Below are 26736 nucleotides of genomic sequence, written 5' to 3'. Positions count from 1 at the left end.
TAAATCTGATATCTTAAAAGTATTCTTTTCTTTAGTGGATAACGCATGAATATATTACCTCTTTATCTACTGCAGTAGTCCCCAACCCTATCCTGGAGGACCACCAGCCAGTTGGGTTTTCCTGATAGCCCTAATGAATATGCATGAAAGATTTACATATAATGGAGGTGACAGGCATGCAAATATGCCCCATGCATATTCATTAGGGGATATCATGAAAACCTGACTGGCTGGTGGTCCTATAGGACAGGGTTGGGGACCATTGATCTACTTTGTATCATTTTGCTATACTGCACAGTTCAGTTTTCTTTTGAGATTACTTGTATTACATCAAGTATACAAAATCTGGAATTTCAGTTTTGGCCTTGTTTTTACATTTAATAGTGGCCAATCTGATTTGATACTGCTAACAAAGGTTAAAGTCCTTGACCACCTACCTTCCAACACACCATGAACTTAAAAAACAAATAATAATGATAAATATCTTGGATGAACAGTTAGAAGAGTTATTTAAAGTTGCCACAGGCAGCAATAATTTTTTTTTGTAATCATGTGTTCAAAGTGTAAAATAGTCCTTCAAATATGTATTACAATTGATTATGATGAGAAACATTGATTAGAATAGACATTACTGAACCATTTAGGACCTTGGCTAATTAGGCTGTGCATCGCTGTCAGTTATAGTAGATTTCAAATTTTTAAAAAAAGAGTAATCTACAGTATATTTACATTATTTTTGATACCAGTGAAAAGCACTGTAGAGTGTTTTTTTTTATGGTTCCCCAGAATAACGCTCATTGAAACGGAATGGTTGTGCCTCTATAACAGTGCTTCCCAAACTCTGGGTTGCATAAACCAGCGTATGGAGTCATGACCTGGGTAGGGCCTCCAGTGAGACATCATTGGCCCGTGCATCGGGGGAGGGGAGGGGGATAACATGCTTTCTGTGGCTGCCGAATGTTTGGGAGGCACTGCTCTAGTAGATACAGATTTGGAAAACATTTCCCCCCTTTTGACTGTTTAAAAATTTTTCACCCTGCCGAAAAAGCAAACGACAACCCAAACCCCACCCTACAAATTGCAAATACAGCTCAGTGCAACAATCACTGGTTATCTCCACAGAAAACCCTTTCGCCTGGACAGAAAGATACAGGTTTACCAAAAGATAGCAAAAATAGACTTTGTTTCAAATGGGCTATAAAGTTACCTCTTAAGGATAGCAAAAGACTGTGTCTCTTAGAAAAAAAGACGAAATCACAAAGCTCGCATGGTCTGTTCAGGATTCACGGAGCACAGCATGTGAGGTGTCCAGGTATAGCTAAGACACTACTGTCCCTTCTCTTGAAACTAATGGGGGTTCTTTTGTTTCTCTCTCTACAGCTTCCCCACCCCCACCCCCATGTCCAGAATGAAACAACAGAAATGGCTACAGAAATTTATGGCGTGAAGAATATGAGCATGCAGTAAAGATTAAAAGACAGTCACAAATGTGAAGCATCAGTCACAACACAATGATTTACTTGTACTGGCAGAACCAAAGCTACTGTACAGAGACCTGGCCTTTGTACTCATACTCAGGACAGATATCATTGGCCACCTCCTAGATACACAAGTCAACTTAGTTATCCCTATTGGCATCTATTCTTTGAGCTAAGTCTACTGTACCTCTGTGTTACTGTAATCTAAACAAGCACAAGATCAAATAGTAACTTATGCCACCACTGTATCCTAGTCTGTTGCTAGATTTCAGAGTTTAAACAGAGGTTACTGGGGGAAAAAATAAACACCAAGGATACATACATTCTAAATAGTTTTCTTGGTCTGCACAATTTCTTTTTTTTTTAAACATGAGGGTTTTGCGAGAGCAGAAACTGACGCCAAGTTCTCTCTTTACACATTTTAGTCTCTTTGCAAATTTGACGGGCTTCAGATTTTTATGTCGAATGGGGCAGATCTTCTTTCGTTCCTGAAAAGGTGACACATTTCTTAGACATGCACATCCTCGTAGCCTCCAGGCTGAATGAAAAATCTGTGCACTACAAAGGAAGTCCACATGGCTAAAAAATTCTACATCAGTGTTCAGGAAGGCCTGGATGCCTCTCAGGCGCCTTCTTTTAAAGGATGGCACAGAAAAACTTCTTCTCTCTAAAAGGGTTTTCTGATGCAGGAACTGGGGTAAGTAAAGGATCTTCTTTAGCATGGGCCTCGCAGTAAGTCATCAAATCTGCTGCTGCTTTAGAAACCTAAAAAAAAAAAAAAAAAAAGCCAGATAGAATATCTTTTATAAAAAAACGTCATCATCCGGCAGACTCTGCTAGACAGAGCTTCAAATCAGACTGAAATATTAAAGTGCATAGAACGGATGACAGTCTAAGTAGTCTCAGTTCACCACCCCCATCCTGCTATGCATCTTATTGAAAGTTGTCAGCTTTGCTCTTTGAATCACTCACAAACTGTGAAAAGTGAAAATGTCTCTTCCTTCCTATGAACTGTGCTCCACTGAACATTTCATAAAACTAAATACATTTCTTTCAAAGATTATAAGGGCAGACATGAACAGTTCTCATGAGAAAGGCGTCATATTTGCCCTCCATTCCTTGCCCCCCCCAACCCGCCATATCATAGCATGCATAAGAAAATAAAATACTGAAATATTCTAATTAGCTGTTAGAAAGCAATACAGGCTGAACCGTTCAAATTTGTCTGAGCAGCTGAGTGATTACTTTGCTTAAAAAGACTCTCTGCTAAGTTAGCTGCTGTGATCTCATTTAGAGAATGACATGGGGACCGTTTACTGCGGTAAACCGTGGTCACCGCAGTAAATCCGCAGGAATGGAGACATTTGCAACTGGTTTACTGCAGGAATGGGGACAAGACCTTTTACCACCCCGTGAGAGCAGTGAAAAGTCTTGCTCCTGTGGTAAAAAAAATTGTGCTTGTGTCAGACTCGGCATCTCCTCCCCAGCTCCTCTTGTGCCTATTTTACCTTCAGGAGCCAGCCATGCCACGATGAAAATAGAAGGAACCCAAAACCAAAGCCTGAGACTAATGTGATTTGAAGAATAAAATTACCAGACAACAAAAAGTAGAAAAAATTAATTTATTTTATATTTTGTGATTAGAATATTTCAGATTTGAAATATGCATCCTGCTAGAGCTGGGACCGCAAAGCCCAGGCTGTGCTTCTTTCTTTAGCTTTCAGTTGACTTAGGGCTCTCTCTCTCTCTGACCATGGGATAGTTCCCCTCTCCTAACACTATTCCAGTCATGTGTGACTGAAGTATTCTATTATCTTGATTTTTCTATGTAGCATTCTGTAGTAATTTGGTTCAGTTTTCACAATAGTGGAGAGGATATTTGTGAAAGGGAGGGGAAACAGGGGTTTTGTTGATCCTTGCTCTGTATTATTTGTGTTTATAAAATGACAATTGAACAGAATAGTCTCTTTTTATACTTTAATAAAATAAGTTCAGTATAAAATCATAACTATTCGAGGCTTGTGCGGGTGGGATCTGACAGTTTGCAGGGCGGAGATGGGGGGACTGAGCTTGCAGGGACGGGGCAGGGATGGGGAACAAGCTCATGGGGAAGGGACGCCATCGGCACCCGTCCTCTCTGCCCCCCCTCGCTCCTTCCCTGCCTCCCCCCCTACTTCTGCACGTATGCGCCCCCTTCCCTTCCCCCGGAACTCTTTAACATTTCCAGCACGAGCAGCAACCCTAACCTGCTGCTCATGCCAGCATCAGCTCTTCCTCAGACATCACTTCCTGGAGCCGTGCCTTGGAAAGTGACATGAGACGAAGAGCCTATGCTGGTGCGAGCAGCAGGTTGGGGGTTGTTACATTACATTACATTACATTAGTGATTTTTATTCCGCTTGTGCCTTGCGGTTCAAAGCGGATTACATAAGAAGAGAGCTGGACATTTCCAGGAGGGTACATGACATTGGAGAATACAGATTGAGGGTATAGACTTAATGACAGAGTGAGGGTGTAGACATAATAACAATGGAAGATAAATCAGGTTACATTACTATACATATCAAATATTCTGTTTCCATACTTTGGTAGGTAATCGGTTTCGGTAGGGTGAATTAGGTTCCAGGTATTTTTTTTTTTTATTTATTTATTATTTTTTTATATGTATTTTTTGTCGATTGATGGTATGGTGCCAGGGAGTGAGCAAACCTGGTTGGTGGAAGAGGAGAGGGAGATTAGGTAGATTGTAAATACTTTTTGAAGAGCAGCGTTTTGATTTCTTTACGGAATGCTTTGAAGTCAGATGTTGAGGTTAACAATCTAGTGATGGAGGGTTCGAGTTTTGCTGCATGCGTTGCTATGAGGTTATCATAAAGCTTTTTACGATGAGTGCCATTGAGTGGTGGATATGAGAATGGTGTCAGTGTTCTTCTTATTCTGGGTGGAAGGTTACTCGCACTAGAAGTTGTTGCTCGCACTAGGAACGTTTAAGAGGTACAGGGGAAGGGATGAATGCACGCCCGGCAGGAGGGGGGTGGGCGAGTGGGATGGAGAAGTAGGCGGGGGAGGGGCATCTCTCACCCTAGCTATGCCACTGGTATGTGCACAGAAGGTCTATTTCATGTTATAATAATCGTTTCTGAGGCACGAAATATTCTACAAACCCCACTAAAAGAATATTTGCTTCAGTAAGTAGATACTCATTATTGCCCAAGGGCTTTGAATCCTGGGTTACCTTTATTCGGTCAATGTTGGCCTCCATTTTCAGCTGTTCCACCAGCTTCCTGGCTTGTGCTATGCTTGCCGTATTATTACTGGCCATCTGATTGCTCATACACTTTCAAACTGCCCTAAAAAAACAAAATAATTCAGGCAGTTAATTGGTGGACTTCATTCATGTGCAGATTCAGTACACCAGTGAACACTAGGCAGGCTGGTGTACCCTTAGACCAGTGTCTCAAACTCAAACCTTTTGCAGGGCCACATTTTGGATTTGTAGGGCCGCAGAAAAAATAGTTAATGTCCTATTAAAGAAATGACAATTTTGCATGAGGTAAAACTCTTTATAGCTTATAAATCTTTCCTTTAGGCTAAGTCTTAATAATAATATTGTCATTTATAGCTACAGAGACATATGATCAAGAAACTGTTTTCTTTTACTTTTGTGATTATGATAAACATACTGATGGCCTCAAAATAGTACCTGGCGGGCCGCATGTGGCCCCCCGGGTCGCGAGTTTGAGACCACTGCCTTAGACTATATTGATTTTCATCCTAAACTTAATGAGTCCAATAATTCAGACATATCAACACACTTCACAGTAGCTATACTAGTACAGTGGTACCTCGGAATCCGAACGCCCCAGAACTCGAACGCTTTGGAATCCAAACTTTTTTCGGTAGTAAATTTTGCCCCAGAATCCGAACTCCATTAATACTTTAAAATTTGTTGATATTTGACCTTAAAATTTGTTAATATCTTAAAATATTTGTTAATATTTTACCTTAAAATTTGAGTTTGTGGGACCCAGGAACGGATTAATCCAGTTTCTATTATTTTCAATGGGAAAAATTGTCATGGAACTTGAATGCTTTGGAACTCGAACGGGGTTCTGGAACGGATTAAGTTCGGATTGCAAGGCATCATTGTACAACCCTTTTCTAGTGTGCTTTTCAATCTGCTAAAAACCCACATCAATCATAATAAAGCCTTCCCCACCCCATACACACAGAATAACACAAGAAGCAATCACAGTCCCAGTATCTTTTCCTTAGAAGTTAATGGTTGTCTCTTTGCCTCCTCATTCTTACTTGGGAGATCTAGAATTAAAAAAGGGGATGAGAAAATGGAATAGAACATCTTCCCCCCCACTTAGTCTCTCTCCTCCTCTACTTTCATTTTCCTTTTTGCTCCTTCTCATTGTTGTGTCCTCTCCCCCCCCCAGTCCTTCCTTCCTTTCATCTCCACCTAATCATTCCCATTTCTTGTTACCTTTCCTCCAAGGTTCTTCTCTATCTGCTTCCCCCCCTCAAGTTCCCCAATTACCACCTCCCTGATTTTTCTAGTCTCCCCTTCATCTCCCTTGTTCTTAGATTCCCAAGAAAAGGGTAATTGAATGTATACAGAAGGGCAAAGATGAAAATAAAGCTTAAACAAAACAAAAAATTATACAGGAAGAGACAATGGAAGAAGAGACACCAGATAACCAGAAGTACAACAGAATTAAAGGCTGACCTGGTTTTGGTTTTGATGCCGAAACCAGCCCAAATTCTGCATTTGGTCTTGTTTTGGATTTGTCTGAAAACGCCCGTACATTTTCAGCTGAAACCAAAATTTGCTCTTTACCCACAGCATGCGTTCTCTCACCCTCCAAACAGTAGTGGATTCAGCTCCCTCTTCCCCACCCCCTCCTCTGAACAAAAAGGAGACCCCCCCTGCATGCCCATCTTAGAGTCCCTTTAGTGGCTAGACAAAGCAGGGCCGATCCCCATTCACTCCTGCCACTTGCTGTCTCCACCATCAGAATGACTGCCATGAACTCATGAGGTCCCTGCTGAAGATCACAGCAGCTATTTTGAGCCTGGGGAATCACATCTGCCCATGCCAGCTCCATTTCTAGTGAACGCTCCCGGCCCACCCGTGGCACCCCCATAGCCACGTCCCTTTTCAGTTGCATGCTAAAAGGTTAGCAAGATGCGTACATAAATCCAAACCATTGCCAATCAATGCCAGTAATTGATTGATCCCAAATATTGGCACTAATTGGCTCACTACTCAATTAAATTGCATGTACAAATTGGATAGGCATCAAATAGACTCCCGTCTTACATCAAACATCAAAAAAATTTGGATGCCTTTAAGAAACTGTTTTGTTGTATGAAATACACAGTATGAGATGTTGGTTGGTGAAAATCTGAGTTATATTAATAATAATAATAATTTTATTTTTATATACCGCCAAAGCCATGAAAAGTTCGAGGCGGTTTACAACAAGCGCTGGACAATCAGCGAAGCAAAGAGATCTATACAATCTTATATAATGGAAGAAGTAGAAAGCTATAAAGTTCTTAAGGTTAATGGTTAAATTTGCAGTGCTATGGAATTCTTAGTTTACAAATCGCTTGAACAAACTCATTTTTATCAATTTTCTAAAATTGAGGTAGGTTGAGGAGTGTGAGATAACCAATCGTTCCATTTGCCTGCCTGGAAGGCGAGGGTTCTGGGCAGGAATCTTTTATAATGGCAGGCCTTTATTGTTTGGTAGGTGAACAGATGTATTCTTCGTGTGGGCCTAATAGAACTTGCCAGATTAAATCGGGAAACTAGGTAAGTGGGGGCCAGACCAAGTATTGATTTATAACACAGACAAGAGAACTTGAACAGAATTCGCGCCTCCAGGGGAAGCCAATGGAGTTTTTGGCTGCTCGAGATTGATTCTTGGTATAGGAAAAGTGATTGGTATTACTATTATTGTATGGCTGGTATTTTATTTTGATTTTATGTTGAATATGATGTATATTTGTTTGTTTGTTTTTGTAAGATGTCTGAAATGTCTGTGAAGTACTATTATGCGTGTGCGGTTGTACTTCGCCTCGAACAAAGGCAGATTATAATTAAACAGACCATAAACCATATATAGAATCCAGTCCTGAGGGCACAGCTGGAATGCGAACACAGGCCCTGATTCCGCCTAAAGTTAGACACTGCTATCGGCACTGATTCGATAAAACTGAGGCACCCATTACAGAACCACCTCCTAACACTTAGGCGTCCCCAATTTATGCCAGGGTTTTCTAACTTTAGGCACCGATATCAGAGTCTAACGGCACCCGATTCACGAAGAGGCGCCTAACTCAAGAACACGCCTACTTTTTAGTGCAGGTGCTTTGGGCTAGGCGCCTACTTTTTATAGAATCAAGATTTCGAGTTAGGTGCCTAGCTTTCAATTAAGTCCGAGTAAGGTCGACTGTGAGGTGTCGAGTGCCAATATCAGCAATGATTTAAGCTTATTGCTCAATTAAAAGTAGGTACCGATATCGGTGCCTAACCATAGGCCAGGGGTATCAAAACTCAGGCCCGCGGGCCAAATTTGATCAGGAGATGCGGTTCGGCGTCCCGTTTAAAGTTTGATCGGATTTTTTTAGACCCTGAGGCAGCAGACTCGTGAAACGCTGGCCACCATCGGTGTACCAATCAACAGAAGATAAGTTGAAAGTTTCTTTCTTCTATCACCCTGCACAGACAGTCCTGCTTAAGGTTTTACACTTTGGGAGTACAATGGAGGTTTTTTGCCAGTGAGGTTATCACCCAACCACCTTGGACCACCATTGTGGTGGTGGGAGGGCTTCAGTCTGAGGCTTTTCCGCCATTTTTTGGGGACACATCCTATTTAAACCAAAGCAGTACTGTTTATGTTTTATATGTCATCTTTTGTATCTTTCTTGTGAAAGTGTATTTTGGAATACAAAGAAATTCTATTACAGAATCGGCCCCTAAATAGATATCTGGATATGTCAGATAGGAAAAACAGTTTAAGATAAATACAGGAAGGTCCCAGAGAGACAGTGGAGGGAGTAGCAGAGAGGGACAGTCATCGGCATCTGAAGAATGCGGAACCTGCAGACCGGGTTCTGTATAGGTTATCCAAATTTGGGCCCAGATCTGCATATAAACTAATTAGTTAATTAGGCGCCATCAGTTATTGCATTAATAAGCAGTTAATTAACAGTAATTAGGGCTTATAAGCAGATCTGACTTATCCGATAACATACATGCCTAAATTTCATAATGCGTAACTCCAAAGGAGGCAAAGACCATGGGAAGGAAATGGGCAGATTAGGGGCATTCCGAGAAATTAGGCACAACGCGACAGTGGCACAAATGCAGAATTTCTAACTTCCTTTAGTTGGATGCGAACATTTATATCAGTTTTTGGCAGGTGTAAATGCGGGCACACAAAGTCAAGCGCAAAAATGTGCGCTAAGCTAGTGTTCTATAAAAGGACGTTCCACAAAGAGCCCCCCTATACTGAATACTAACTTAGCGCAGGTCATCCCTGCGCTAATCTGGGGCACCATTTACTGAATCTAGCTCTCGGTCACTAGAATTCCATCACTCAGCTCTTACAGCAAATTTGTGAGCCTTTAAAAAAAATAATTTATATTCCGCATATCCTACAATTCTATGTGGATTACAAATTATTCAGGTACTCAAGCATTTCTCCCTAACTGTCCCAGTGGGCTCCCACTTTATCTAATGTACCTGGGGAAATGGGTCACAAGGAGTGGTACGGGATTCGAACCCACAACCTCAGGGTGCCGAGGCTGGAGCTCTAACCACTGCACCACACCCTGCCACACTCTCTTTATTTCTGAGAGTTCTGTGCCTCTGTCATCAGTTGCTTAATCCTTTCTTGCATTTCACTTTAGCATTTATCTCCAGTAGCAGGGAAACGGTGAGGGAACTCAATTACATAAACACTCCACTGGATGCTAGAACACGCAGACAAGTACTCCTGCTCTGTCTCAACAACTCTGCTTAGGGAACAGGATATCGTGGCTTCCTGTTTCTCAGCAGCAAAACACAAGACAGTTCTTAACTCATGCTGTTATTTAATTTACCTTCTCAAAGCTACTACTATTTTTCTGCAGCAGTAGACCTGGATGTCTTCTTTCCTTCAGAATTATCTATGGATTTGCTATAGTTGTCCTGCTGTCATATACACACACTCTTCTCTCATGCAGCCTTTAGTCATACAGAATGCCCTGTTATACTCGGAGATGTTTTCAGGGGCCCACCCACCTCGGGAGGTCAGTGTATTGCAAACTGTGTGCCTCCGGAGATTTCAGGTGTGCCGCGGCACACTGGGGAGGAGGAGAGGCGGCGAGTGACTACCTACAGGACATGCCTCTCTTCGCGAGAGGCACGTCCTATAAGGCAATCAGCCGGAGCCAGCGCTTCTCTTTCTCTCTGGCCCCTGCTGGCACCCCCACCCCCCCACTGGCATCTCAAGGCCCATCTAGAGGGCCTTCGTGCATGCACGTTATGTGAACACGGCGATGTCCGTGCACTTCTGGATGCCTCGAGCTGTGGTCATTATGTTTAGTGTGCCATGGCTTGAGAAAGTTTGCGGGATTGCGGGACACTGCTGTAGATGGTAAGGATCCACAGGTCCCTTCCTGCTCGAGGCATTTTCTGTGAATCCACCTGCTCCCCCTCCCCTCAAATGCTATGGCAGTCAGGGGCTGCATTTCCAGCCACCGATGCCGATATTCTTCATGCGCAGTCATGGTGCCGGTATAGGCAGATGGAAGTGTCCCTAATTTATGCCAGGGTTTTCGAACTTTAGGCACTGATAAAATCTAACGGCACCTGATTCACAAAGAGATGCCTAACAGAAAGACACTGCCACAGTGTTCAGAGGGCCTGGAGTACCACAGAGAATGTCTTCAGCAGGCAAGTATAAATACGATGTCGCCATTGTCACATCAAACATGATCCTCCGTCTCCAACACTGACCGTCTGCTGCTGCCCAGACGGGTGGTACATCGTTAGTCTGACATCTTCACTGAAATTTGTTTGCCTTGGGATGCGCGCAAGCCCCAGTGGCAGAAGCCCACGTGGCTTACAGGCTAATAAAAAAAACAACAAATCAATACTCGTAGAAAAGAACTCCAATTAATATGACAGTAAAGAAACAAATGCACAAGAACGTGCAACTAAACTCAACTCAACTCATAGGAGGATGGGGGACCCCAAGAAGGAGTCCAGAGGGAAAAAAACCTAAGGGCCCCTTCGGTTTTCGCGCCCGCTAACCGCTACCGCCTCCTTTTAAGCGGGCGGTAATTTTTCGGCTAGCGCGCGCTAATCTTGTGCGTGCGCTAAAAATCGCTAGCGCACCTTAGTACAAGGAGCCCTAAGTGGAGTAAGCAAGTTCAAAGAGCCAAGTCTTCTTAAATTAAGTGAAAGCTGCGAGAATGACAGACGGATTCCGACGTCTCTTCTTTCCACCACGACCGAGTCACAATTGCAGATGCTTCAAAAGCAAGCACCTGCTGGGTGGAGGCACAGTGAAAAAACAGGAAATGTTTTTAATCCTAAAACAGGACAGTTTAAAGCTAAAAAAGATAAAGGTAAACAAATTATCCTTATTGTGTTGAACGCCTGGTCTATTCTAATACACCAGGATGGTGGGGGAAAGGGTTCTACTCCTGGTAGATTAGAATTCTGCTGCTTCAAGTTCAGGTGCTCCGAAAGGAAGTGCGTGTGCAGTTCAAGTGAAGAGCTCACAATGAATCCACGAGAGGAAAGGCTGAGATCTCAGGAATTTGGAGGAATGGGAAAAGATTGAAGGAATGCACGTGCTTATTGTAGAGAGATGACGACTGATATAACATCAGGCAATTTTAAGACTTTGGCCCAAATTCACAAAACCTCCAAACCGTGCACGATCTATTTCCGTTTGTATGCCGGCCGACGAATTCACTAAAGGCCTGCATGCAAATGAAGACGATCGTTAACACGCCACGATCAGTAGAGAGCGATCCACGCTCATGTGTACACCCCAACAGTAGTGACAGCAGAAGCAGCCTCCTGTCACTGCTGTCAGGGCTCAGCCCCGATCTCTCTTGCCTGCCTTACTCTGCCCAGATCTCTCTTGCCTGCTCCCAGACTCTCCTGCTCTCCACCGCAGTTCCCTGCAGTGCAAGCCTGTGCTTTTAAAGTAGGCCTGCACTGTGGAGAATGGCGGCAGAGAGCAGGAGAGGGGCCTGGGGGTGTCGGCCCTGCCCGACAACATCTCCAAGGCCCGATCTCTCCTGCCTGCCCTGCTCTGCCCCGATCTCTCCCTCATCCCCCTCCCGGCACGGCCCTCGTGGCATGACCCACCCACCCCCAGCATCAAAAGGTTGGGAGCAGGAGGAGTGCTCAGTCCCTCCTGCTCCTAGGCCTGCCACCCTCGGCCCACCTCTGGTTGGCCCAGGCGGTCGGGCCCAGCCCACCCACCCCGGTACCTTTAAAATAGTTGGCAGTAGAAGGGGAGCCCGGTCCTTCCTGCTCCTTCTGACAAGGCTTCATCTTCAGGAGCAAGAGGGGTGCCCGCACCCTCCTGCTCCTACGCCGATTTTCAATCTGATGCATGGTGAGGAGCCTAAAGCACTGATTAGCTGAGGCGCCTCTGGCTCTTTCTTGGGAGGAGCCTGGGAGAAGCCTGAGGTGCTTCAGCCAATCAGTACCTTAGACCTCTCCCCATGCATTAGATGATGCACCGGGGTGGGGCTTAAGGCCACTATTGGGCGGTGGTCAGCTGGAGCAGGAGGACTTTCCTCCTGCTCCCAAAGATCGGCATAGGAGCAGGAGGGTGCGGGCACCCTTTCTGCTCCCAAAGATGAAGCCTTGTCAGAAGGAGCAGGAAGGACCTCCTACTCCCAACTATTTTAAAGGTACCGCGGTGGGTGGGCCGAGCCTGACCGTCTGGGCCAACCAGGGATGGGCTGGGGGATTGGAGGCCTAGGAGCAGGAGGTACTGAGCACCCCTCCTGCTCCCAACTTTTTGATGCCGGGGGTGGGTGGGCCATGCCGGGAGGGGGGCAAAGGCCGGGAGGGGGGCGAGGGCCCTGCCTGTCGCAGAGAGGGAAGGAGGAAGAGGTCCGTGCTTTGGGGGGCACATTTTTGTGAGGGGGTACATTTTTTTGACAGGCCTGATTGTCTTTTTTATTCTTTTTTTTTTTTAATGGGGCAGATATTTTGCGTGCTATGCCATGGAAAAAAAACTGAATAAAAAAAGACAGGCAGGCCTGTCAAAAAACCTGCAGACCCGATGGTAACTCAGTTACCGACAGGTCTGAGCAGTCGGGTTTGTCAGTAGTAAAATCCGACTCAAAATAGCCAAGCAATTGTTAGTGAATCAATCGTTTGGCTCTTTTGCATGGGGTTTCGCTACAGGCTTTAGTGACTGGGGTTGGAGAGATTTGGTTGCAAAGGGCTCGCAAACTGATCGGTATACGATCGGTTTGCTTCGTAAATTTGGGCCTTAGTTTTCAAATATGTTCGAAAGATTTTGAGCTGCCGTGTTGTGTGTGTTAGAAGAGGGTCAGTGGTCCTATTGAATAGGGATCTAGATTTCATAGGGAAACTGCAACTTGTTGATTTTATTACATTTGGGGTAGGGTTATCAGACGTCTGGATTTCCCCAGACAGGTTCTCCTTTTCGAGGACAAGTCCGGGGGTCCAGACAGCTTTTCAAAACCCGGCACTTTGTCCATCAAAATTGGGTCGGGAAGGGGCATCTGCACACATGTGGATGCATCGCGTCTGCGCATATGCCGTATGGGGCGGGGCTGGGGGAAGAATGGGACTTGACACAGGCGGAATAGGGGGAGCCTGGGGGCGTGGCCAAGGGTCCGGATTTTCCTTTGGGAAAATCTGGTAGCCCTAATTAGGGGAAAAGTGGATGTAAGTTGCCTGTATACATATATTAAGGATATTGATTAATTTTTCACTAGTCAAAGAGGATTCTATTAGGATAATATGGATATACTAGTCTTTAAGCCCGTTACATTAACGGGTGCTAGAATAGATGTGTGTGTCTGTCTTTCTTTCTTTCTCTCTCTCCCCTTGGCCGCTGTCTGTCTATGTTTATTTGTTTCTCTCTCCTTGGACACTGGCTGTCTCTCCTTGGACGCTGGCTGTCTGTCTTCCTTTCTGTCTGTCTCGCTGGCCTCTTGTGTGTCATACTTCGTGTCTGTGTCCTTGTGTCATTCCCCCGCACCCCCCAGAGCAAAGCTGTCTGCCCTCCAGCACACCTTTCCCCCCAAAGTAGCCCCCTTTCCCTCTCCCTGACTGTCTTTCCATGGCCCCCTTCTGTCTCCCCCCCCCTCCGAGCAAAGCTGTCTGCCCCCCAGCACACCTCTCCAACAAAAGCAGCCCCCTGTATCTGCAGCACCTGCACAACACCCTTCAGCCAATCGTGAGTGCTCAGAGCGTGAGAGGGAGCAGGGCCTAGGTGTATTTGGCGCAGCGGGGGAGGCCCCGACTGCCCCAGCTGCAGCTTCTTCGGCGTCGGTGAGGAAGGAGAGGTTGGGCTGACTCTCCGCAGGGGCTTTGGGGACAGTCTTCTGCGGCTCGAAGCTCTCCTCCCGGCAACCACTGCCAGCAGCGCTCCGAACTGCCTTCCTCCCACCGCCCAGAGTAGATGTCTGTTTGTCTGGCTTTTTTTATTTGTCTCTCTTTCCTTGGACGCTGTCTTCTGTCATTCTTTGTGTCTGTGTCTCTCCCTGGTCCCCTGTCTGTCCATCTTTCTGTCTCCCTGTCCCCCCTGCTTGCCAAAGCAGCCCCTTTCCCTCTCTCCCTATTCTGTAATGCCTACCTGCTCCATGTCCCCCTTCTGTTCCTCCCCAACCTGATTGCTGTCTGCCCCCAGCACACCTCTCCCCCCAAAGCAGCCCCCTTTCCCTCTCCCCCTGTTCTGCAATGCCTACCTGCTCCATGACCCCTTTCTGTTTTCCCCCCCCCCCATGATTGCTGTCTGCACTCAGCACAACCCTCTTACCAAAACAGCCACCTTTCCTGCCTGCTCCATGGCCCTTCTTTTTCCTCTTCCCCTCCCTCCATCCATGGTTCCTGCCACCGCTGCCGCTCCTGTTCAAAGTGGCCTGCTCAGGTTCGCGGCCGGCTGTAGCGAACCTCGCAGGCTGCTATCCACCTCAGTAGCTTGTTCCCTCCGACGCAATCGCGTCAGAGGGATCGTGTTACCATGTGGAGAGCGGCCTGCGAGGTTCTTTACAGCCAGCCGCGAACCTCAGCAGGCCGTTTTGAACAGGAGCAGTAGTGGTTGTTGCGGCAAGGGGGGGGAGTCGGTGATGTGCAGGCCGCTGTGAACAGGAGCGGCAGCGGCGGCAGGACCATGAGCCCTCCTACCGTCATCCGCCGCCAGTGCTGCTCCTGTCGCCCAATGCACTTAACTTGCGCATAAGCCTCAAGCTGCGGCCACGGACGGACACAGCACACATGAGGTCCCCACAGGAGATGAGGCGCCGCTGCTGACAGCCAAGGTAGGTGCTGGGAAGAAGGCTGGGGACTCACGCATGCGCACTCCTGCGACCACAGACCTACAGCGCACGGAACACGCAAATAGGAGTGCGCATGCGCGAGTTAGCCTTTTATTATATAGGATTTACTGTCACAAGAGAAGGGCAAAGAAAATGATAAAGGGGATTGGAAAGGTTAAAGAGGTTAGGCCACTGGTCTCAAACCCGCGGCCCAGGAGCCACATGTGATCCTCCAGGTACTATTTTGAGGCCCTCGGTATGTTTATCATAATCACAAAAGTAAAATAAAACAGTTTCTCGATCATATGTCTCTTTAGCTATAAATGACAATACTATTATTAAGACTTAGCCAAAAGGAAAGATTCATAGACTAAAGAGTTTTACCTCATGCAAAATTGTCATTTCTTTAATAAACATAAACTATTTTTTTCTGAGGCCCTCCAAGTCCTTACAAATCCAAAATGTGGCCCTGAAAAGGGTTTGAGTTTGAGGCTACTGGGTTAGGCCATGCAGGACAGAGGCCCACTTTATTGATATAGCCTTCAATCCATAATCCAACTTCCCACTGCTCACCACCCTAGCAAGCAGATTAACCATCCCCCCCCTAACTGTGTCCCCCCCCTGGCATCCTGTTTGTCTTTCTTGTCTGTTTAGATTATAAGCTCTTTTGATCAGGGACTGTCTCCTTTGTGACTTTGTACAGCGCTTCGTATGTCTGGTAGTGCTCTAGAAATAATACGAGGGCAAATCAAAAAAATTAAAGGCAATTGTTAAATTACACGGTAACTGGAACAGAGCTAGCGAAATGCAACACGTGTACTCGCACATTGCCTGGATATTCATCCATGCAATTCGCCCCCCTCCCTTTAGTTATGTAGCAGCCATGAGGTCAGAAACATGGACGCTCCATTGCAAGATTGCACCATCGAAGAACAACGCGCAATAGTGTGCTTTCTTTGGGCAGAGGGAGTGAAACCTGTGGAAATTCAGTCGGATATTAACTCAGTATGAACATAGCACCATAAATCAACGAAAGGTTTATGAGTGGGTAAAAAGGTTTAAAGCGGGAAAAATAGGTGCAACCGACGAAAGTGATGTCTTCAATTCCTCACAGTTACTTATATTAAAGCTGTTAAACGTATTTTGCCTTCACTTTTTGATTTTCCCTCATAGTAGTAGTAATAGTAGTGTTCTTCAGCTTGGAGGAGAGACAGCAGAGAGAAGATATGATAGAGGTCTATCTCTGTTTATAAGCAAGTAAACGTGAATTGCTTGTTTGCTTCTTCCAAAAATACCAGGACTAGAGGGCATGTGATGAAACTAAGTAATATTACATTTAAAATAAAACAGAGAAAATATTTCTTCACTCAACGTGTAATGAAACTCTGGAATTCGCTGCCAGAGAATGTGGTGAAAGCAGTTAGCTTACCAAGGTTTAAAAAAGATTTGGATAATTTCCTAAAAGACCATAAGCCATTATTAACATGGACTTGGGAAAATCCACTGCTTATTTCTAGGATAAGCAGCATAAAATCTGTTTTACCCTTTTGGCAACTTAGGTTCTGGTGTGAGGATATGGATGGATTTATTGTTACAATGTTAATGACGACGGCCATTTTGACTATTAGTTTAGAGAGAGCATAAGAACATAAGAATTGGCATACTGGGACAGACCAAAAGGTCCATCAAGCCCAGTATCCTGTTTCCAACAGTGGCCAACCCAGGTCACAAGTACCCAGCTAGATCTCAAGTAGTAAAACAGATTTTATGCTGCTTATCCTAGGAATAAGCAGTGGAGTTCTCCAAGCCATCTCAATAATGGCCTACAGACTTCTCTTTTAGGAAATTATCCAAACATTTTGTAAACCCTTCTAATCTAACTGATTTCTCCACATTCTCCTGCAATGAATTCCAGAGTTTCATTACACATTGTGTGAAGAAATTTTCTCCAGTTTGTTTTAAATCTACTACTTAGTAGTTTCATCTCATGTCCTCTACTCCTAGTATTTTTGGAAAGTGTAAACAAGCAATTCACTTCTACCCTTTCCACTCCACTCAGTATTTTATAGACCTCTGTCATATCTCTTCTCCAAGCTGAAGAGCCCTAGCCATTTTAGCCTTTCCTTATAGGGAAGTCGTCCCATCCCTTTTATCATTTTCATTGTCCTTCTCTGTACGTTTACTAATTCCGCTATCTAATATAATAAAACGGTAAGCCGCACATGCGCACTTCCTATGCGTGTGTCTGTTTTCTGTGAGCTGTAGCTAGGAAGTGCGCATGCGCGGCTTACGGTCTGGCCTTCCCTGCTCTCCACCTGCGGAACGGCGGCTGCCAGCCGCTAGCACCCCCTGCCCTCTCCGTCGCCTGGCTCCCTTGCTGGGGTTTTTCACGGTGGCGGCTCCTCTTGCGTCCGGCCCTGTGTACTTACCCGCCAAACAATTTCTGCCGTTGCCGAAATTTGGCCCACCGTTCCTTCCCTTACTCCATCAGGTACAGTTCAGCTCCGCCTATGTTAAAAGGAGCTGCTTTGAAATTGGAGTCCTGCCACCACCGTAACAAGTTCCCTCTGCTGCGGTCCCATATGTCAGAGAAGGGGTGGGACCAAGGCAGAGGGGAAAGTGCTACGGCAGTGGCAGGCCTCCGATTTCGACGCGGCTCTTTTTAACATTGGTGGAGCTGCACTGCACCTGATGGAGGGAGGGAAGGAAAGGTTGTTGTGCGCTGTTGAGCCCCTCTTTGCCCTCAGACCCTCTCCTAACTCACTATCTGCGCATTGTGGATGCTCGCTCCTGTCTCAGACCACTGGGGGGAGGTGCCTGTCTTCAGCTGCCGGGATGGAGGGAAGGAAGAAGAAAGAAGGGGCCCTGGCAAGCGAGTTATCAAAAGCCAACCATAGCCTGGGACCCCTACATGATATGAATAATGACCAGACAACAAAAAGTAAGAAAAATAATTTTATTTTCTGTTTTGTGATTACAATATGTTAGATTTTAAATGTGTCTTGAGGGGGAGGGGCTGTCGCTGCGAAAGGCTTTGGTGGGGGAGCCAGCCAGACCGCGAGTGTGGGGCCGTTGTAAGCGCGGATTGGTCAAGGAGCCGCCCGCAAACAGCTTTGCTCTGGGGGGGAAGACAGAAGGGGCCATGGAGAAACAGGGAGAGGATTAGGGGGGAGGGGTGTGCTGGGGGGGAGACAGAAGGAGCCATGGAGAGATAGGGAAAGGGGGCTGCTTTTGGGGGAGGGATGCTGGGGACAGACAGCTTTGCTCTGGGGGGGGGGAAGACAGAAGAGGGCAATGGAGAGACATTTGGGGGGGGAGACAGAAGGATACAGACAGCGACCAAGGAGAGAGAGATAAAGAAACACAGACAGACAGACACATCTATTCTAGCACCCGTTAATGTAACAGGCGTAAAGACTAGTATCTTTATAAAGATATGGTGACCAGAATTGCACACAGTATTCAAGGTGCGGCCGTACCACAGAGCAATAAAGACATTACAGTGGTGCCTCGCATAACGGCCGCCTCGCACAGCGAACGCTGCGCACAACGAACTTTATGTCTTGATTCGTACAACGGACTTCGTTTCACACAACGAAGTCGCCCGAGCTGCATCCTTCCGGGGTTCCTGCGGGGTTGGATCGCAGCGGGGTTGGTCGAGCCGCGAGGGTAGTCTCCTTCTCCTTACCTGCCCTGTCGCAGCACACAGCCGAACGGAAATCTTCCCGATGTCAGCGCTGACGTCGGAGGGAGGGCTTAAGCAAAGCCCTCCCTTCTTCCGACGTCAGCGCTGACATCAGGAAGACTTCCGGTCGGCTGTGTGCGGCTGCGGCAGGGCAGGTAGGAAGAAGGCAATGGCGAACGAAAGAGGGGGGAGGGGGCGGTCCGCCCCGAAGAATGTGCACCCGATCGACCGACAACAGGCCCGGCCGACAAACCTCCCTGCCCTGTAGCCGCGAATCTAAATTACCTCTTACAGCAGCTTCACTACTCCAGCTGCTGTAAGAAGGTAATTTAGATTCGCGGCTACAGGACAGGGAGATTTGTCCGACCGGGCCTGTTCTGTTGTCGGTCGGGTGCAAAAGCGCCACAAAGGTGGAGGCAGGGAGGGAGGAAAGGTGGAGTGGAGAAGAAAAGACGCTTAAGGGGGGAGAAGGCCGCTGAAACCACATGTTGGAGCAGGGGATGAGAGGGAGGGAGAGAAGGGGAAATATTGGACAAGGGCAGAAGGGATGCTAAATCATAGGGTGACAGGCAGAGAGAACAACAGGAAAAAGAGTGGAAGCAATCTTGAACCCTGAGGGTGAGGGCAGAGAGAGGTGGTGAGATGATTGATCATGGGGAGAGGGACAAAAGGGAATAGAGATGGGATAGGAAGATAGTGGAAGTAAAAGGACAGGGAGATGTATGTTTTTAGATGTATCTAAATAAAAATAATAACAAAAAATTTATCTTTTTTTATGTCATCTTAGCATATTTTATGCTACAGAACGAATTATTTTTTTTAACATGTATTGTTATGGGAAAACGCGTTTCACATAACGAACTTTTCGCATAACAAACTTGCTCCTGGAACCAATTAAGTTCGTTGTGTGAGGCACCACTGTATAACATTTTCATCTTTGTTTTCCATTCCTTTCCTGATAATCCTAACATTCTATTTGCTTTTTTAGCCACCGCCACCGCACACTGAACTGAGGGTTTCAATGCATCCTCAACGATGATACCTAGATCCTTTTCCCGGGTGACGACTCCTAACATGGAACCCTGCATCACATAGCTATAGTTCAGGTTCCTCTTTTCCACATGTATCACTTTGCACTTGCTCACATTAAACGTCATCTGTCATTTGATGACCGGTCTCCTACTCTCACAAGGTCCTCTTGCAATTTTTCACAATCCTCTTGTGATTTAACAACTTTAAACAACTTTGTGTCATCAGCAAATTTAATTATCTCACCAGTTATTTCCATCTCTAGATCATTGATAAATATGTTAAAAAGCAGCGATCCTAGCACAGATTCCTGGGGAAACCCCACTATTAACCCTTCTCCATTGAGAATATTGACCATTTAAACCCACTTTCTGTTTTCTGTCTTTCAACCAGTTCTCAGTCCATAAAAGGACATTACATCCTATCCCATGACTTTCTAATTTTCTCAGAAGTTTTTCATGAGATACTTTGTCAAATGCCTTTTGGAAATCCAAATACAGTACACAATATTAACTGGCTCACCTATATCCGCATTCACCCTTTCAAAGAAATGCAGTAGATTGGTGAGGCAAGATTTCCTTTGACTAAACACCCATGTTGGCTCTCTCTTATTAATCCATGCTTATTTATATGTTCTGTCATTATGTTCTTTATAATAGTTTCTACCATTTTGCCTGGCACTGACGTCAGACTCAGCAGTCATTAATTTCTTGGATCACCTCTGAAACCTTAAAAATTGGCATCACATTAGCCACCCCTCCAGTCTTCCGGTATTACGCTTTTAAATAAATTAATGCTTGACACATCCTGCTATTATGTTGCCGTCTGTTCAACTTAAAATTAGCTTTGGGACAAACAGAGATGCTTTAAATGTGAATATTTTTACAACTGCACACCATAGGAAAAGAGAAAACATACGTAATACTTCAAAACAACTCCAGCAGTTCCAGCACAATATAAAGGGGGGGGGGGGGAAGACAAAGATATAATCATCTTATCTCAAGATAACAGGGAAGGGGGGGCGGTGGGGGGAAGAAACTAGAAACTTATCCTATTAGATCAAAATAAAAGGAGAAAAGGAGCAGATGAGTAATAGGGGAAATCAAGAAGAAGAAAAAGCATTAATGCAAAATAAACCTAGTTTTAGTGACAAGCAGATCCAAACTGTAATCCTACAAGGTACTTCTGCATGTAGAGAATGTTACACATGCCAGAAAAAGGGGTTTTCTAAAACTGTGCAACCAAATTCTCTCTCATTTATACGAGGGGCCGCTGAAAAGTTCTCAGCCTAACCAGCAAAGTTGGAGCAGTCTCCAACCTTAGTTTGGCGATTTTCCACTTTTTTCTTTCCGTATTTTTCCGACAGAACGTAAAATGTGGAAAAATCACTGAATTAAGTGTATAGCCATAGAGGGAGATTGCCCCAGTTTTTTGAGAACTTTTCAGTGGCCCCTCTTAAGTACCTATTCCAACAAGATTTTCTGAAATTAGCCACGGAACGTACTGTTTATCGAGAGATGGTCTGTAGAGAATACAAACATTTCCTAGGGAATCACAATAGATAGGACCTGCAATTTCATAGCAGAAAAATACAACAGAGATGTATTGATGAGGTCCCTGAAGACAGATTAATTATGGAGGGTGGTGTTTCGTGAAATTTAACGATGTTTACAATGTATATTGGCAGAACCATCCGTATGACATCCCATTTTAATATTTCAATTTATTGCTTTTGTATATTGCATTAGGAGTAGGGGATGTACTGAGTAATTTAGTTTGATGGGCTTCTGTATTACTTTGCACACACTCTGGGCTACTTTCCAGCGGAATTGCATTCACAACTGCTGGACTTGACCAAGTGTACATTCCTGCAATTATTAAAATGATAAACAAAAATGTTTAAAGAAATGAATAGAAGATTAAACAGCTTTTCATAGAGACGATGTATATCCAGCATTTATTTGGAGTAGAGAACGACACAGTGACAAAATTCATCACCGTCCCCGTCGGAAACTATCTTCATGTCATTCTTTAAGGAGCGAGGGAAGAATCAGAGTATAATTGGGCACAACCACTGACCCGCAAGCTTTGCTTTGAAGAATGCTGGTGTAGAAGGATTGAAGTTGAGATAGACACTACAGAATGACAGTCTCTGGTATCCAGAGCAGATATTGTGATGTCATAATGCCTCATTCCACCAGTGCCTAAGAGCCAATCACATCAGTGATGTCACAATGGCTTCATTATCCTTGGCTCACATAAGAATCAGAGTATGAATGGCCACAACTTCTGACCCGCAAGCTTTGCTTTGAAGAATGCTGGTGTAGAAGGATTGAGATTGAAATAGACACTAGAAAATGACATGGGATTATTTCCCGCAGTTATCCGCGGGGACGGGAACGGTGATGAATTTTATCACCGTGTCATTCTCTAGTTTGGAGCACTTAGGCCTAGATTCACTAAACTCACTGATCCATGGCCGAGTCTTCCCGGGCGACCGATTCACTATGAATCCTCATGCAAATTAATGCGATCGGAGGCATGCCCTACAGCGACCCCACGGATCGCTGCAGAGTGATTCAGACGCATGGGCAGACCATCTTCTTTGCAGATGCGGTCTGCACAAGCGAGGTCAAAACAGGGTGGGGGGGGCTTTAATGGAACAGAACACGCTTTAACCGAAGCTATATGGAACAGAACACACTTTTAATCCATGGGTTAAAACCACGGGCTTGCACTGCAGGGAAGGGCAGCAGAGAGCAAGAAAGTCGGCAGGAACAAGGCGGCAGAGAGTCGGCAAAGCTTGCCTTCCTGTGCTTTTTGCACAAGGAAGATGCGTTTAAAATGTTTTATTTTGTTGGTTTTATTTTTGTTTTGATACTGGGCTGTGATTTCAGGGTGGCAGAGAGCAGGACAGTTGGCAAGGACGTGAGCAACTGGTCCTCAGCAGTCGCTTCTTTTTGGATCGACCAGCCCAATTGGTGTTCCATCTTCTGTTTAGTGAATCGCTGCCTTCCTACTTTGCATGCCATTTCCCCTCATTTGCATATGCGGTTCGAATTGGGTGTGGATCGGATCGGGCAGAAGGTTAGTGAATCAGGTCGGGGTCGGGAACACTCACAAACTGGTCAGGACACGATCGGTGAGCTTTATAAATCTAGGACTTCGCTCTCTGTGTTTGCTCTTTGATGTCTGGCTGACTGCATTTTTATTTTTAATTTATTTACTCTTGGGTTCATTTCAGCTGGGTTCTTCTCTTCTAGGTTACAACTCCTGGCTTCTAAGGATTTTGGCAGCTCAAACTCCTAACAGTTCATCATCTCAGAGATTAGAGCTAGGTGTTATTAACATATCAAAAGTGCATGCCACATTTAATACAAGCTTTACTGCTTCTCCTAGTCATAAGCAATCTCCTCAAATTTTGTGAATGTGCACAGACACATAGATGATCTAATTTATCTTTATCCAAAACTTAAACACCGCTTATATCAGAACATCAATTTACATAAAAAGCAAATTCGTACTAAAAATCAACATACAATAATCAATATTTGATGCTGAAAAATAAGTCAAGCATCCCAAAATACTGCTTAAGCCAATTAACATATTAACAGTTTCTCCTTAAATTATTACCCATTCTGCTTTCAGTATGCTTTGTCTGCACTTTGAACTTGGAAAGTTTGTTCTTTTCTGGGTTTTTTACTAGTTGTACCTATTGTTGATGGAATTGAATAAAGATATGAGAAAAAAAATTATTACCCATTATTCTAAAACAGAAAAATCCTGTACCCCAAGGAACTATCGACTTAAAAAGGCCATGGTTTCAGCTTCTTTTTTTAAACTGCTGTACATTGGAGTTCCATTCTAAGATCTCTAGGGTCATATAGGGCTCCTTTTACAAAGGTGCGTTAGGGCCTTAGCACGTGCTAAATTGCCGGAAGTTACATCAAAGCAAGGACTCCGGTGGCAGAGGGGAAGCCCAAACGGATCTCTGGTGCAGATCGGGGCAGCACAGCTCTCTCCTTCCCGCAAGCAAGGCTTTCTCCTCTCCTCCCTGGCCAGGCAAAACAGACGGTAGCGAATTCAATTCATTATCCTGCTGCTACTCTGGGCGTCTTCTCTCCATTCGGCCGCCCAAGCGGAAACAGGCAGCTTTCACTAAGGGCAGGCTGCAGTGGAGAGAAGACGCTAGGAGTAGTGGCAGGAGTGGATTGCTACCGCCACCGGCAGACCTCTTCCGGACTCTCTTTGGGAAAGGTGTGGTGGTGGTGGGGGCTTAGGAGTGCCATTAAAAAATTTTAAAAAGGTAGATGGAGGGAGAGGAAATGGGGAGTTGGTGGACTGGAGGATAGATGAGGAGAAGATAGATGGGAGAAATGAACTTGGTGGAGAGGGAGATGGACTTGGGGGAGATCATGGAGAGGGAAGATGGGGGGAAGGATAGAAGAAATAAGGATCTAAAAACAGGAGAGGGATTTAGGGAGGGAAGGAACAAAAAGGGAGAGAAGTTAGACACAAGGGATGGTGTCGAGGGGGGGATATAGATACTGGATAGGAGAGTAGTTGAGAAGAGAAAGGGAGAGATGGTGGACCCTGGGGTGGTGGGAAAGGAGAGAGAGATGAAGGATGAAAAGGTAATTCAGAAAAGGTGGATCTGTGGATGGAGACGAAAAAAAGGAAAGATATCAGACCTTTGGGGGAGGGAAGGGAAACGGAAGGGGAAGACAGAGACAGAAGATAGATGGTTAGCATGGGGAAAGAAGGAGACCCTGGCAAGCAAGTTATCAGAAGACAACCGGAGCCTGAGACCGATAAGATCTGAATAATGATCAGACAACAAAAGGTAGAAAAAAGCATTTTATTTTCTATTTTATGGTGTTAGACCACGAATGTGAGCTAGGATTTAAGAGAAAGAGGAAAAGTGTTTTTTGTTTATTTTGTTTACACCACAGCGCCAGGAGAGGGCAAAGTGGGTGAAGAGGCTATAAAAAGGGTGAAGAAGCTATAAAATAAACCCACCAGGATATTTGAAAAAAACATCCACTTGGGCAGGAAAATCGAATCGAAAAATCAATTCAATAGGCTGAATCGAATCAAATTTTTTTTTCTGAATCGGGCAACACTAGCCTGCACTGCTTTCTTGGTATGCAAATCTCTCTCTCATGCATATTCATCGTGGATATCCTGAAAATCTGGCCTGCCAGTAGATCTCAAGGACAGGACTTGGGCAGCCCTGCCCTAAACCTTTTAATGTACCCTACACCCACAACATACTCCGCCAATTTGTAAACCTACTAACATTTTCCCACAACACATAAATCCATTCCAATGGCCCTCAAAACCCAACAAAGCAGGGGCATTGCCAGAAGCCCATTTTGGGAAGGGGGTTCCCAAAGGTGGACTGAGGGATCCCCAAATTCTCTTATCCTGTCACAATAAAATATCACCTCTGCTGGCAGGAATGCCAAGCCCTACCAGCTGAAGATGTCTCCTGGCTCAGTTGTGCCTGTGCTGAATGAGGAGCACTTAATTTAATGGGTGCACTTTGGCTGCTAATGCTGGCTCTCCCGCACATGCTCAGTTAGACCTGAGCTAAGCATACATGAGAGAGCCAGCATTAGAAGCCGAAGCACCCCTGCTGAATTAACTACTGCTGCAGGCATGACTCAAGTAGGAGATGTCTTCAGCTGGCATGAAAGCCATGAAAGCAGAAGGGGCCCAAGCTGAAGGTGAGGGGTACAGGCCCCCACAGTGCCCCCATGGCTATGCCACTTCATCCGAGTAATCAATGGGTCATGCAAGATGATTCATGACCAATTCAACTCACGTGACCCATGACCTATCAGTTACATTATCCTTGGACCACCCAAAATATATTAAATATAATCAATTAATTCTGTAACTGTTCTAACATGGAGAATAGCGAGAAACAGAAAATGGAAGACCCAATATTCCACAGTGAAAACAATCCAAATGATAAAAACAGAAAACTATGGATGATGATGCTCTGAAAAGATGATTTATTTATTCCAGTTGGATGCTAGCACTCAGTCTTTTGGAGAATTGTTCATTGTTTTTAGTTCACTTTGTTTTCTGAGAACATAGTATCCAACTGGAATAAATAAATCATCTTTTCAGATCATCATCATCATCATCCACAGTTTTCAGTTTTTATCGCTAACATGGAGAATGACATTCCCAAGCATTCTGCCACCATAGGATCAACATTCCCACGGATTCTGTCTCAGAATAATCACTCTTAATAGGTAACTGAATACTATTTGAAATTGGGCTTAAATAGGTAGGCTCCTTACTCCCCAAAAAAGAGATTATCTTTTGAATATACAGATACATGGCCCATCCATTTTTACCCCATTTGACCCACTGACCCTTTGTTCTGTACCCCACTGACCTTTTAATCACTAAAATGCAAAACTGTGTTCCCAATCCAATAGCAGCCCGAATGTCAAACCAATATATCAACAATTCTCATCATTCCCCTCTGCCAAGTACAACTCACTATACCCAACCACCCGAAAACCCCACATACCCCTTAATTGCTCTCTAAAGGGTTTAAACCCCCCCTACTTCTGTACCAGCTGTCTAGACAGATGCAAGATAAACTAATTAACTCTACAGTTGTGCTTAACCACAAATTGATCCTGGGGGAATACCATAACTGATTTAGCTAATTGAACAGCAGCTGAACCACTTGAAATATTCCTCCAGGAGCAATTTGTGGTTAGATTAATTAACTCTACAGCTGTACTTATCTCGCACCAGTCTAGACAGCTTCTGTAGAAGTGTTTATTTTTTTTAAAGCCCTCTTCAGAGAATGAATAATGTGTGTCGGGAAGGGAGGGATTAGGGATCTTGAGCGAAATGGGCTCTCTGGTAAGTGGTACAGTGTAGAATTGCCAACATATCGGGGCTCATTGGGAATATGTTGTTAGGTTTAGGGGGTTTAATAGAGTATATTAGTGGATTTGGGGGTCA

General features: G+C 44.9%; 1 protein-coding gene across 7 annotated transcripts in view; it reads right to left on the bottom strand.

Annotated features, from left to right (window-relative positions):
- Positions 1-777: 777 nt before the first annotated feature.
- GNG2 (G protein subunit gamma 2) overlaps positions 778-26736 on the bottom strand; it is a 139625-nt gene continuing 113666 nt past the window's right edge. For all 7 annotated transcript variants that reach the window (XM_033953023.1, XM_033953022.1, XM_033953020.1 and 4 more), the window contains 2 exons: positions 4714-4828; positions 778-2243 (listed from right to left, as the gene is read on the bottom strand). In XM_033953023.1, coding sequence (XP_033808914.1) covers positions 2115-2243; positions 4714-4812 — 228 coding nt within the window. In that variant the 5' untranslated portion in view covers positions 4813-4828 and the 3' untranslated portion in view covers positions 778-2114. The remainder of the gene's footprint in view (positions 2244-4713; positions 4829-26736) is intronic.

Source organism: Geotrypetes seraphini, chromosome 7 (assembly GCF_902459505.1).
Source record: "Geotrypetes seraphini chromosome 7, aGeoSer1.1, whole genome shotgun sequence".
NCBI classification, from domain to species: domain Eukaryota; kingdom Metazoa; phylum Chordata; class Amphibia; order Gymnophiona; family Dermophiidae; genus Geotrypetes; species Geotrypetes seraphini.
The sequence above is the reverse complement of the archived record's forward strand: the minus strand, read 5'-3'. Positions and strand labels throughout refer to the sequence as shown.